This window comes from Panulirus ornatus, chromosome 3, assembly GCF_036320965.1.
Source record: "Panulirus ornatus isolate Po-2019 chromosome 3, ASM3632096v1, whole genome shotgun sequence".
NCBI classification, from domain to species: domain Eukaryota; kingdom Metazoa; phylum Arthropoda; class Malacostraca; order Decapoda; family Palinuridae; genus Panulirus; species Panulirus ornatus.
This window is the reverse complement of record NC_092226.1, coordinates 74,433,010-74,445,290: the sequence shown is the minus strand read 5'-3', so window position 1 is coordinate 74,445,290 and position 12,281 is coordinate 74,433,010. Positions and strand designations below refer to the sequence as shown.

General features: G+C 42.8%; 1 protein-coding gene across 1 annotated transcript in view; it reads right to left on the bottom strand.

Moving 5' to 3' along the window:
- Positions 1 to 12,281, bottom strand: part of LOC139759912 (lachesin-like) — a 59,286-nt gene that overhangs the window by 35,736 nt on the left and 11,269 nt on the right. The window contains exon 2 of the mRNA XM_071682527.1: positions 2,143 to 2,309. Coding sequence (XP_071538628.1) covers positions 2,143 to 2,309 — 167 coding nt within the window. The remainder of the gene's footprint in view (positions 1 to 2,142; positions 2,310 to 12,281) is intronic.

The following is a 12,281-nucleotide window of genomic DNA, read 5'->3' as shown; positions in this document are numbered from 1 at the left end:
CAATTTCAAAATACTTTCGCACTAAAAAAAACGAAAAATCGCATCATCGATAGATAATCTACTCAGGGTAATACCATTTATTGAAAAGTATCTATATATGTAGAAATATACTTTAACCTCATAGATATATTCATGTACTTTTTTAAGTATATACATTTGTAAAATCATAAAAACTTTACTTTCTGAAACAATATTTTTTTCAACTATATACTTATAGTAAAATTAATCCAATTTTCAGATTAAACCCCATGTGCTTTTGTACCAGAAAAAAGCCATTATGGTATGTTGAAGGAAGGGTTATATTTGTGTGTGTGTCCTGTGTGTTGTGACTTTTGTGGGAGGGGTGGATATAAGACTAAAACAAACAAAACTCCTTTTTACAAACTCAGGAGGACAAACATGCTTGTGTGTTTGTTGATGGAGTTTGGAGAGCACTCAGTAATCCCCTCAAACATGTATGTTTGCTGAATGTATTTTGTTGTTGTTGTTGTTGTTGTTGTTGTTGTTGTTGTTGTTGGTGATCAATTTTTTTTTGTTCGACACAGCCTTTAAAGTTCACTATAAGGGAGTTTTATCATTCTGTGTTTTTGTCTCTGCGTTGAACGTATCAGGAAATGATATGTACTCGTAATCTACAGAGATAAAGAGTAGAATACAAGTTAATGATATCCACACACATTAAAAAACATAAAATGAAACATATATATATATATATATATATATATATATATATATATATATATATATATATATATATATATATATATATATATATATATATATATATATATATATATGTATATATATATATTTTCTTTTTCTTTCTTTTAAACTATTCGCCATTTCCCGCATTAGCGAGGTAGCATTAAGAACAGAGGACTGGGCCTTTGAGGGAATACCCTCACCTGGCCCAATTCTCTGTTCCTTCTTTTGGAAAAAAAAAAAAAAAAAAAAAAAAAAAAAAAAAAAAAAGAACTTCTCCATTCCCTAAGCATCTAGAGACATTTCTTAGTTTGTCTAGTAAAAAGAAAAAATGTTCTAGAACACTTTACCTTCCTTCTTCACCAGGGTAGCACAAAAGACGGCAAATTCCTCCCCATAGCTTACCCTTCCTTTCACCCAACAATGTGGGGAGATGAGATGGTCCCTGGGGAGATAGGATGCGCTCCCCAGTCGTAGCAGCATCGTGTACACGACTTAATCATTAATCAGTGTCTCACACAATGAGATTTAAATACGTATTTTCAATGTTATTTCACTGTAAATTTAATCATTATGATTAATCCTCTTCATGGGGAGGAGACAAGATTCTCTCCCCAGACACCAATCAGCTAAACTAGCTTTTGACGATGATGGTCTGGTGATGTACGACTGGACCTAACTGCTTGTTCCAATCACCCATCTGGGAATAGAGCAATTACACTAATGCCTCTATGTTGCTTGTACATTACACCAGCCCACTCCAACCACCACACCACCACGTCACTGTGGTAGGGAAAGTTTGGCAGGTGGATGGTCAATGTCAAATTGTATCTCTTATAAAGAATATATATATATATATATATATATATATATATATATATATATATATATATATATATATATATATATATATATATATATATATATATATATATATATATATATATATGTATATATATATATATATATATATATATATATATATATATATATATATATATATATATATATTTGTTCGCAGAGCGTTCTAGGACGCTTAATGGCAAAGAGGTGCTTGATGAATAGTGTATACGTATTGTGTCGTGGATCCTTTCATGTGAAAGGATCGCATCCTTTCATCATTCAAAGTCCGACCAAGTCTTCAACAGACCCATTTGGTCTCTGTGTTAGGAAAAGATAAAGAAAAAGGCCTTCAAGAGGAGGATGCACTTCTTGAACTGGTCTCTGGGAATAGCGGAGCGACGATGACGCAACTCACCGATCGTACCAGAGATCCGACGGTAACGTAACTCACCGATCGTACCAGAGATCCGACGGTGACGTAACACACCGATCGTACCAGAGATCCGACGGTGACGTAACACACCGATCGTACCAGATATCCGACAGTGACACAACTTCCACCTCTGTGATCGTGGAGGTGACGATGGGGCGACTTACCGACTGGTCCTTCAGGCTGGCAATGCGACAGTGGAGGTAAGCTGTGGAGCCAAGTTGGACGGATACGTTCAGAGTCAACTGTTTGTGTAGGAAGTAAGGAGAATCCTGGTCCCCATCTTCAGCCCCAACTCTGCCTTCCCTGACGTCATCTTCCTCCTCCAAACACACTGTGGACAAAACCAAAGAAAATCCGATATAAAATCTACGACCTGGATTACCTATTCATATGTACTTCCATGTGTAACACATCCCCCCCACCACGCCACTTCACACCACACTCCACCCCCCCCATTAAAATGGTAAATGGTTGATAAACGTGGACCTTCTGAAGTTCAGCGTGTTCGTCATGAGGTGTGACCTGTAGTGAGAGACGAACAACAATTGGTAAATATCACTCACACTGGAGGAAATTATTTGTTCACCAAGAAATCCCCTAGTGTGTGTGTGTGTGTGTGTGTGTGTGTGTGTGTGTGTGTGTGTGTGTGTGTGTGTGTGTGTGTGTGTGTGTGTGTGTGTGTGTGTGTGTGTGTGTGTGTGTGTGTGTGTGCGTGTTTGTCTGTGAATGACTCATAGGAACGTATATATATATTAGAAGGTACAGCAGCAGACGTCAAGACATAGTTTAAGATGATTTAAGTTTGTAATGATAACGGAGAAGATGACGTAAAACATAATTCTAAATAAAGAAAGAATTCTTAGAAAACATGATAAGTAAATATGATTAGGAATCTGAGAAAAATGTACGAGAAACGAAAACTTAAGAGAGAATACTAAGAGAGAGAAGTGACAAAAAACTTTGAGAAGCGAAAGAAAGAAAAAGAGGAAACCAAAATTAAAGGCACCACGAACGTGCGTCAGCTGAATTAGCACCTGCGCAGGGACCAGGAGCGAATCGTAGCCAGCGAACATTATTGACCGCGCACAAAATAAACACATATTTTGCATGATCTTTACACATTTCCGCTCTCACCCCAGACTGAAGTCTGGAACAAAACCAAACCCGAGGGCGAATGAAGCCGTAGGGGTGAGTAATGACCCCTCGCGTCGAGTTCTGCTGCTGACACAACACTTCTGCTTTCTCAAGTACGTAACGCGATTTAAAAAATACCTTCGTATATGATCGATCAAGTGACGAGTTTTATAATACGACTGTGTGTGTGTATATATAGTGTTACCATCTTCGCTGCCTTTGACGCGAATTGGTTAGTTTGGAGAATTGAGCACGACAGTACGACACTTGAGCACGGCGATACGACCCTTGTGAGCACGACGGTACGACCTTTGTGAGAACGACGGTACGACTCTTGTGAGCACGACGGTACGACGCTTGTGAGCACGACGGTACGATGCTTGTGAGCACGACGGTACGACCTTTGTGAGAACGACGGTACGACTCTTGTGAGCACGACGGTACGACCTTTGTGTATGAGGATGTGATGATGATGACGACCTTTCCCTTGACCCGACACTGAAGAAATGTACCTCAAAGTGACCTTTGGTTCCCCCACGTCTCGTCGGCGGGGATACGAACCACTGTGTTTCCTCCAGAGTCTTTGCAAGGTCATGCGCCATTTGACATCCTGAAGGTCACGCCTTGACCTCCCCGTCTCACAGTTTCATGTCATATCATGTTTGACCTTTTCTCTACGGCCGTGCGAAAAGGTCAAGCCGGGGGTCTTGATCTTGCATGAACAGATTGGATGACCAAACATGCACATTGCTCTTTCTAAGAACAAAAAACTAAGCAAACAAACACAAAAACAAACAGAAGTGTGGAACTGGTTAGGTCTTTATACCATCTTTGTTGTTCTCTTCTGGACCTTCTCTATCAACTCTTTGTGTGTGTGTGCGTGTGTGTGTGTGTGTGTGTGAGTGTGCGTGTGTGTGTGCGTAAATACATGAGCTGGTAATCTTATAAATACAAATTACATTAAGGATGATAATGATGACGATAAAAACAAGTCATTGCGGATCTAACCATAAAAGTAAAATTTATGATAATAGCAAAAAATAATTATGATTCTTATAAAACTCTATGATCCACAGGGATGTTATCATCCCACTATGTCGCTGGCCATTCCACCAACACCCCAACAGAAACAACAGTATTTGCAATATGCCTGAACTTCAAACCTCCCAATCTCGCCCACGTCCATTGTTAACGAAGTGTGGCTCTTGTCTGAACCCATAAGGGACCCATCCCCTCAAGGCCAGGCGGCCACTGTGGAGTGGACGGAATCAAACGACGGATTCTCCTTCAGGAGCTTTCGGGACCGTCATCTACGTCCTGTCATCCATGGCGCTGTGTGGAAGATGTTTCAGTCGATGTAGGAAACCTCGAACGCCTTACAGAGGATCAAAGAGGACAGCTGACTTCTCAAGTTCACTCATGAACTCGACAGTGAGAGTAGAATCCCATTTCGTTATGCTCATGTCGATGATGAGGAGGAAAACCTTTACCACTTCGGTTGACAGAAAGTCTGCTAATGTTGGTCGCTGCTTGAATGCAACGCCAGCGAGTGCTTCGCCCGCTAAAAAGTGCACGTAATGAGGTCATTAGGAGATGCCTCTGAATACCTGCTCAAGCTGGGCAACCCTCCACCAGGAACTTAAGCGTCTGCGACAGATAATGTTTCAAAACGGACACACCAACAGCAACATCAAAGCTTGAGATAATGAAGTACTCAGACACAGCCCTGTGTAACTCTACCCCACCTCAACACACAGCGGTCAGTCATGCCCACACGACCATCACTCCCTGCATACACACCTGACGTCAGGTCATCAGTAAGATCGTCGCTACGCATCTCACTAACACCAAGATCATCAACCTCATCAAACAACATGACCCCCAGGATCCTGGACTGTTCAAGAGAACCAATGTGATCTGCAAATATTCCATGCGTTGATGAATATTCCATGCACTGATGAATATTCCATGCATTGATAAATATTCCATGCATTGATGAAGATTCACTGACGGCTTTACCATATGGATTACTCTAATGTCATCATCATATCAAGATCTACGAGACATCACATATGTTGCTTCCAAGCAGCGTATGTGATGGAGCAACACCCGCGAAGGGGACCTAATCAGTGACGGCCTGACCACCAACACAATCGTCAAATCCAATCATTCAGACATAAAGGACACTAATGAACACGGGAATTCCTCTAGATATGAGAAAGGTTTCCCGCCATTTCCAAGGCAATGAGTCACGTGCAATATTTCTCGAATATATGATCATTGGAAGCTCATTAACCAGTGTATCTCTCTCTCTCTCTCTCTCTCTCTCTCTCTCTCTCTCTCTCTCTCTCTCTCTCTCTCTCTCTCTCTCTCTCTCTCTCCAACCTACAATACTGCAATCTTGACGCTTTCAAGAGAAGTCCACGACTCCCTTGAGCGAAGCAGAAACCGAACCATCTCAACTCGTCATCGCATCAGGGAAGCAAGAAGACCCAGCATGCTACCCAGTCATGTTTCCTGGACGTCAACCCTTAACATAAACGCTTCTGAATGTATTTCATTGATCAGAATTCTCAAGAAACACGCTCTCGTGTAGGGTTATAAGAGGAGGTGGATATGTCAAACGAAACACGTATTATTCACTGTAGAGCGGGGTGGGGAAAAATATGTGCTCTCCGTGTGGCAATACCAAACTATGTTTACGCTGTCGACTGGAAATTAATTACCTATTTTTCTGATATACAAAGAGGCTTTTAAATCTGGTGCTTGATTACATGATGGGCAGTTATAGTGAGCGAGTGATACGTTCTGCTTAACTTTATTGTGATAAAGCCTGGATCAGAAATGATTAATGATATATATATATATATATATATATATATATATATATATATATATATATATAACAAAGGATTTTCAGTCTTCCCTGCTACTTATTGCACTGCGTCCTTGAAGTTTCAGAAACTCCCGGAGAAGGAGCCCTGTGGAATATTCATTAGTCCTGATGATAAGTGCTAATGTGGATGATGATGTTTGGGATGTTGATGGAGTCTCAACGGATGTACGATGTTTATCAGGCTGACCAAGATGGATAGAGGATGATGTTCCAGCTCAGCTGATGAGTGTAAACACACCGTCCGAACCTGTGGGTCGCGTCAGCTTAGGTGATTGTGGGAGGGACGAGAGACGTGTTCAGAAGCCAACGCCAGAGATAGACACCTGAGTTAATCTCAGTGAGACTGTGGCCACTCTGGTCACAGTGACCTATCGATGGATCACACAGTGTGACAGACAGGTGAAATACAATAAGCTGATTCAACAGAGAGGTGATCTTTTAAATCAAACAATCCAATCTTAAGTCAGAATAGATTCGTGAAACGTGAGGGAGGTAAGAGAATGTAATCAGACACTAATAAGACGAACAGTTGTGACTCGTATGAAGGGAGGAATGAGAGCGTCGGACCCCGAGGAAGTCTGGGGCAACAAGGAGAGGGTAACCAGATATGCTGGAGGGGAGTCTACAGGGAGGACCGTACACCAGTTGGATGTGGGAGGACTGAGTGGAAAAGCTAACATGGCTAGTGCTTGGAGGTACTGAAGCTATTGCTAACACACACACACACACAATTTTGTGCGTGATCATATATATGCCATACCATAGATGACTCTTGGGTACATCGTAGCATAATGAGCAATACTACGCTGCTAATGACAGCATGAATCAAAGAGAGAATTGAAAAATCATTATGTAGTCTCCGTGCCTTATTGAGCCTTTGGCTGGGCGACATTAAATGAATTATGGATGGTTCGCGTGTCGGGTTAGCAGACGTGGATATTCTCTATATCGCTGCTGCTGCCACTGTTACCTGTGCCACTCAGGCTCTGTGGCTTCTCACGTGCTCCGCAGAGCCAACAGGGGAGGTAGGTACCTACGCTAACCAGAGTCACAGAGGCTCTAATGCTTATCAAGGTCTCTGTAGAGCCAGTAAGGAGGTAAGGAATTACTACATTGCTTGTCATGGTACTATAGAGTCAGCATTGATGTAAGTACTGACTATAGCTATAGCTATAGAGGTTCTATTGCTTGTCGTGGTCTCTATAGAAGGACTATAACTGAATTAGAGTCTGTTCAGTAATTACCCAAACCCCAGGTTATGTTTCATACCAAAGCACTATAGATAACTAATCCTATTGATCAATAAAGGATGTTTTATTTTTATTTTTTCTTGCAATTTCTAATCGTTTGATCAATATATTATTGTTGTGTTTATCCTTCAATTCATAGATTTCTTTGTGTGATATAAAGAGGTTTTATGATATGTAAGGCGTGAACTAGAGAACAAGCTGGGCTTTTTTCTAAGCTAGAGAACAAGCTTGGCTTGGCTAAGCTGAAGAACAAGCTTGGTTTGACTAAGCTGAGAGAACAGACTTGGCTTTATTGCGCTAAAGAATATATCATGTTAGGAAGGAGCTCTCTCTCTCTCTCTCTCTCTCTCTCTCTCTCTCTCTCTCTCTCTCTCTCTCTCTCTCTCTCTCTCTCTCTCTCCACCTTAGCTTTCCCCAGAGACCAGACTAAAGCAAGATATCACTCCTGGACGCGGCGGAGTAAGGTCACTAGGTACACTCGTGCTGCTGGCTCCATTATATACGACCTGATCTATAAGCAGAATAACCAATGGAGTCCGATTATCAAACTTATTACCTAGTTTTTTTGCGTGGCAGCTCAAACCTTTTCGTGAACGTTCTAGAAACAAGTTTTCTGTGGAAATACAATTTGATCTTTTTATAAGGAATATGATTACGATTCACATTTGTAGTCGATTCGTGTTTTCTAAGATTTTCTAAGTCCCGTATTTTGCTTCGCTCTAACGTTGCTGTACCGCTTCTCTGGCGTGAGGATCATATTGTTGAATGATGAGAGTTAAATACACCAGTGAATTCTATGATTGGTTCTCTGAGTTACATTATGATTGCTAGAATAACTGTCTTCTTTTCAATTAATTCTAAAATGGCTTTGTAAAATATGACCCGCATTTTTTCTTTCCTTTTATGTTAGCTGGGACGTCATGGACAACTGAGTACCTAGACAAGGCAGTTTGAGCCGGGTGTCCATTTCATCGACCAACCCCTTGGGGAGGAGGATGAACAGCTGGATTGACTGTGGACCAACCGCCGCCGCAACCAGGACTCGAACTTATGCGCTCGACCCTGGATGGCCCGTGAATACGCATGGCCAGGAACGCTAACCGCTACACTAGCCTTGCAAGAACTTGTGACCTTAGCAAAATCCGGATTCAGCGTTGTTCTTAACGAAAAACGTCACACCGGATTTCGATTTTCGCTACAGAAGAATGTTGCCATTAGTAGTTACGTTTTATGACTTCACCCAGTTGAAATACAGCAACATAATGATTCATTTCAGTACACATCAATATCAAGTGACTGAAAGATGTCTTTGTGTCATGAAGTGTCGTAAAGGAGCGTCAGGGAAAGGATAGAAAATGGGTCTGTGTGTGTCATGCCTTATATACAGACGCGATACTGGCCTAAAATGACTCGATGATATAGGATTATTGAGTCATTATAATCATATACCACTGATCATGCTGCTCTATACTCTATACATCAGTCATGATGATGCTTGGGGGAAAACCAATACACAAACCAGTACACTTCCAGAAGGACGACCCCACATCGTCCCTACCTTGTGTCTCGTATGACGGAGGTGAACTAGATCTGGGTGTGTGTGTGTGTGTGTGTGTGTGTGTGTGTGTGTGTGTGTGTGTGTGTGTGTGTGTGTGTGTGTGTTTGAAGGGTGAGAGGAGGGTTTCGGCCCCGTCGTGAGCCAGGCGAGAGTTGGAACAAAAATATAGTTTTCTCTTTCTTTTTTTTTTCATAAGGGAAGGTGGGTTCGTTCGAACACTGGCTGAACGGAAGGGAGCGAGTAGAGCAGAGGAGGACACAACACGGATGGAGAGAGAGAGAGAGAGAGAGAGAGAGAGAGAGAGAGAGAGAGAGAGAGAGAGAGAGAGAGAGAGAGAGAGAGAGAGAGAGAGAGAGAGAGAGAGAGAGAGAGAGAGAGAGACAGTAGGGTATCATCGATGCCAGGCTGGGTAGCTGAGGCTGACCTCCTCCTGTATACCAGCGTCTCACCTGGCGGCGCTACACCACACAGGGACGTCGTGATGCTGGCACTAACATGGTCCGGAGGCCCACACTGCACGGTGTGTTGGCACGACAACTGCTGGCACAGAGGAGCATCGTAGTACGAGGGCAGAGAGGGAGAGAGAGATACGTCTGTGTACATGGAGGGCTTGGGAGGGAGGAAAGGGAGAGTTATCAAGAGGGGAGGGAGGGAAGGAAGGGATATCAAGAGGGAGGGAGGGAAGGGAGGAAAGGGAGGGATATCAAGAGGGAGGGAGGGAAGGAGAGAAGGAAATATGGAGTTATCAAGAGGGAGGGGGGAAGAGGAAGAGGGAGGAGAAACGATTCAACAACTGCTGATCGTAAAAAGAATACACTTCGCTGGAGGACACACAAGCGCGCAAACTGTCAAGCATTTCAGATACAAATGACTGTGGTGGTGGGTCGGTAATGTCCCCTGAGGAGGGGCGAAAGACATAATGTTACCCTCTGGGAAACGGGTGGAGAACACACACACACACACACACACACACACACACACACACACACACAACACACACACACACACACACACACGCACATACACCCCCTCCCCTATTCCTCATGGTAGTGGTATGAGCACACGACAAGACACGAGACAGAAGTAAACAAAAGAGTCATAGAACTTGGGATAAGGAGGCAAAATTGTTGTGTCGTTTGGCCAGTTCTCTGATTAAGGCACAAGCAAATTATTGACACCAGAATATTGACTCTCCTTCTGCCCTTCATTTCATAATAATGACACTTAAGTTCGAGTCAAATTGTGTGTAATTTTCTATATCTTTAAATGCCTGAAGATTCATTAATTTGAACAACCAAGAGAATTCTTCATCTCATGTTTGAGTCGATATTATATTTTGATACGGCTACACCATGAAATGTCTCCCTCTGAAATAAGAGTCTTATTCGCCTATAAGACTTAATGGTGTATACATAAATCATTCTCGCAAACACAGCTGACACAGTGTCCCTTCACCATGTCCTTTGACACAGTATAAGTAACTCTACACTGTGAGATTTTGTATAAATGAATCAAACAATGAAGGTGACTGATGACCTAAAACGTGTATGAAACTCTCGACGTACGATAGAGAGAGCAAATATCAGGTCATAACCACCATGTGTGAATCCCGTGTTGACAGTCGTTGACGTGAGACCTGACGATGCATCTCCTCCAGTAACTCGTCGTAATCTAAGGGCGTGAGTCGAAGTGGCAGTTGGCAAACAGTCGCCGAGATGGGGGTCCGTCAAGGGCTTGACCTATTCCCTCTGTTATAATGGTCTTTAGAGAAGAGGAGAAGGACTGAAATACGACTGGTCCGAGATGGGGGTCTGTTGAGGGCTTTGATATTATGGTCTTAAGAGAAGTGGAGAAGGGCTCAAGGATCCCTGGTCCCTTCTTCAGGAAGGAGTGATCCTGGACAGAGAATTTCAGCTCCTGCAGGCGTTCATTTAGATCAACGAAATTGCAAGATTTGGGTTTGTCGTTTGGCTGTGAATTTCTTTAAGACTTACTCACTTCGAATGTTGGCAATTTGTAGTTTAATCTCTTCCACTTCAGTTCGATATGACTCCCCAAGATAAAGTTACTTAGTCTCAGATCCGTCCGTTGTGTCAAATGGATGACAGAATCTCTATCGTCGGTTTTGTAAGGGCTTCACTGAAGGGCTTCATTGAAGGGCTTCACTGAGACCGCGAATGATAGAAGATTAAAGTAACAATTATTGAAAAAAAAAATGCAAATCCTTTCGCACGATTTTTGAGTGCAGAAATTATTTCTTTGTGTCGTGAGATTTCCAAGAACCCACCTACCAAGAAGAACATTTACAACCTCACCAACCCCAAACCTTACCAACAAAAACATCTACAACCTCACCAACCCTCAAACTTACCAACCACCATTTTCGTCAGCGACCCATCTATTTCATCAGGATAGATCCAGTCCACGAACGTAGCGACTGCTGCATCTCTGACACTTGAAAAATCATACCAACTTTAGCGAATGCCTGGCGATATAACCCGCAAAATATCCATCTATCGCTGACTTAAGGGACTAAGTTTCCGGCGTTGGGGAATATGGGACGAGTTGGCACTGACAAAAAAAAATGTACAAAAAAAACCATGAAATATGAATAAACTTTGAGCTTGCCTGCAAAAGACTTCTTTTTTATATATAGCTTCCCATGGTTACATTTATCTCATTTCTTTTCTTCAAGACTCCAGTCACGGAGGAACGTGTCCTCATCGTGGCCAATGCCTGAAGAGGAGAGAAAGAAAAGGAGAACAACTGCAGGAGTTTTTGAGAAGATGAGGAACCCATTTCTGGGAAAGAGATGGGCCGTGGGTGCTAGAAAACACCCCCCTCCCCCTTCAAAACAGAAATCGAAATTCTTCCTTTACCTATAGAAAGAAAAAATATTTTCCATCAATATATGACTACAGTATCAAAATTTTTAACTCATAAGAAGGAAATGATTTACGACAAGTATTTTAAGCAGTGACTGGAGGAAACTTGCGTGTCTTCTTTTCAATGCGACAGAAGGGTGACTTCGAGGAGCCACATGGATTGAGGACTCCCCCTCCGTCCCTCCCCCTCTTGCATTATACCAACCACTCACTCCCCCCCCCCCCTCACAGGTGCACAACAGCCCCCCCCCCCCAATATTCCCCACCTGTATACACCGCTTGACGAACCTTGATCAATATTCCGAGGGCGGGAGGCAGGCCTCTCTCACGCTCCACACCCGGGCCTGTTGCTCCTGCTCTATGCAGAACGTCGCTAGGTGGAATGCCTTGTAACAGAGGCCGCGGACGACCTCATTCTCTCCCCAGGCACGTCCTCGAGGACGTTCCCTCGAGGTGTAACTCAGAGCGCGGAGAGAGGTTCAGAGTTATTTTGGCCTGTGTTAGAATTCACAGCCGAACGTGCTGCAGGCGTCCGTGCAAGAGACCAAGTTGGAATATGCACAAGAACACTTGGTCACAC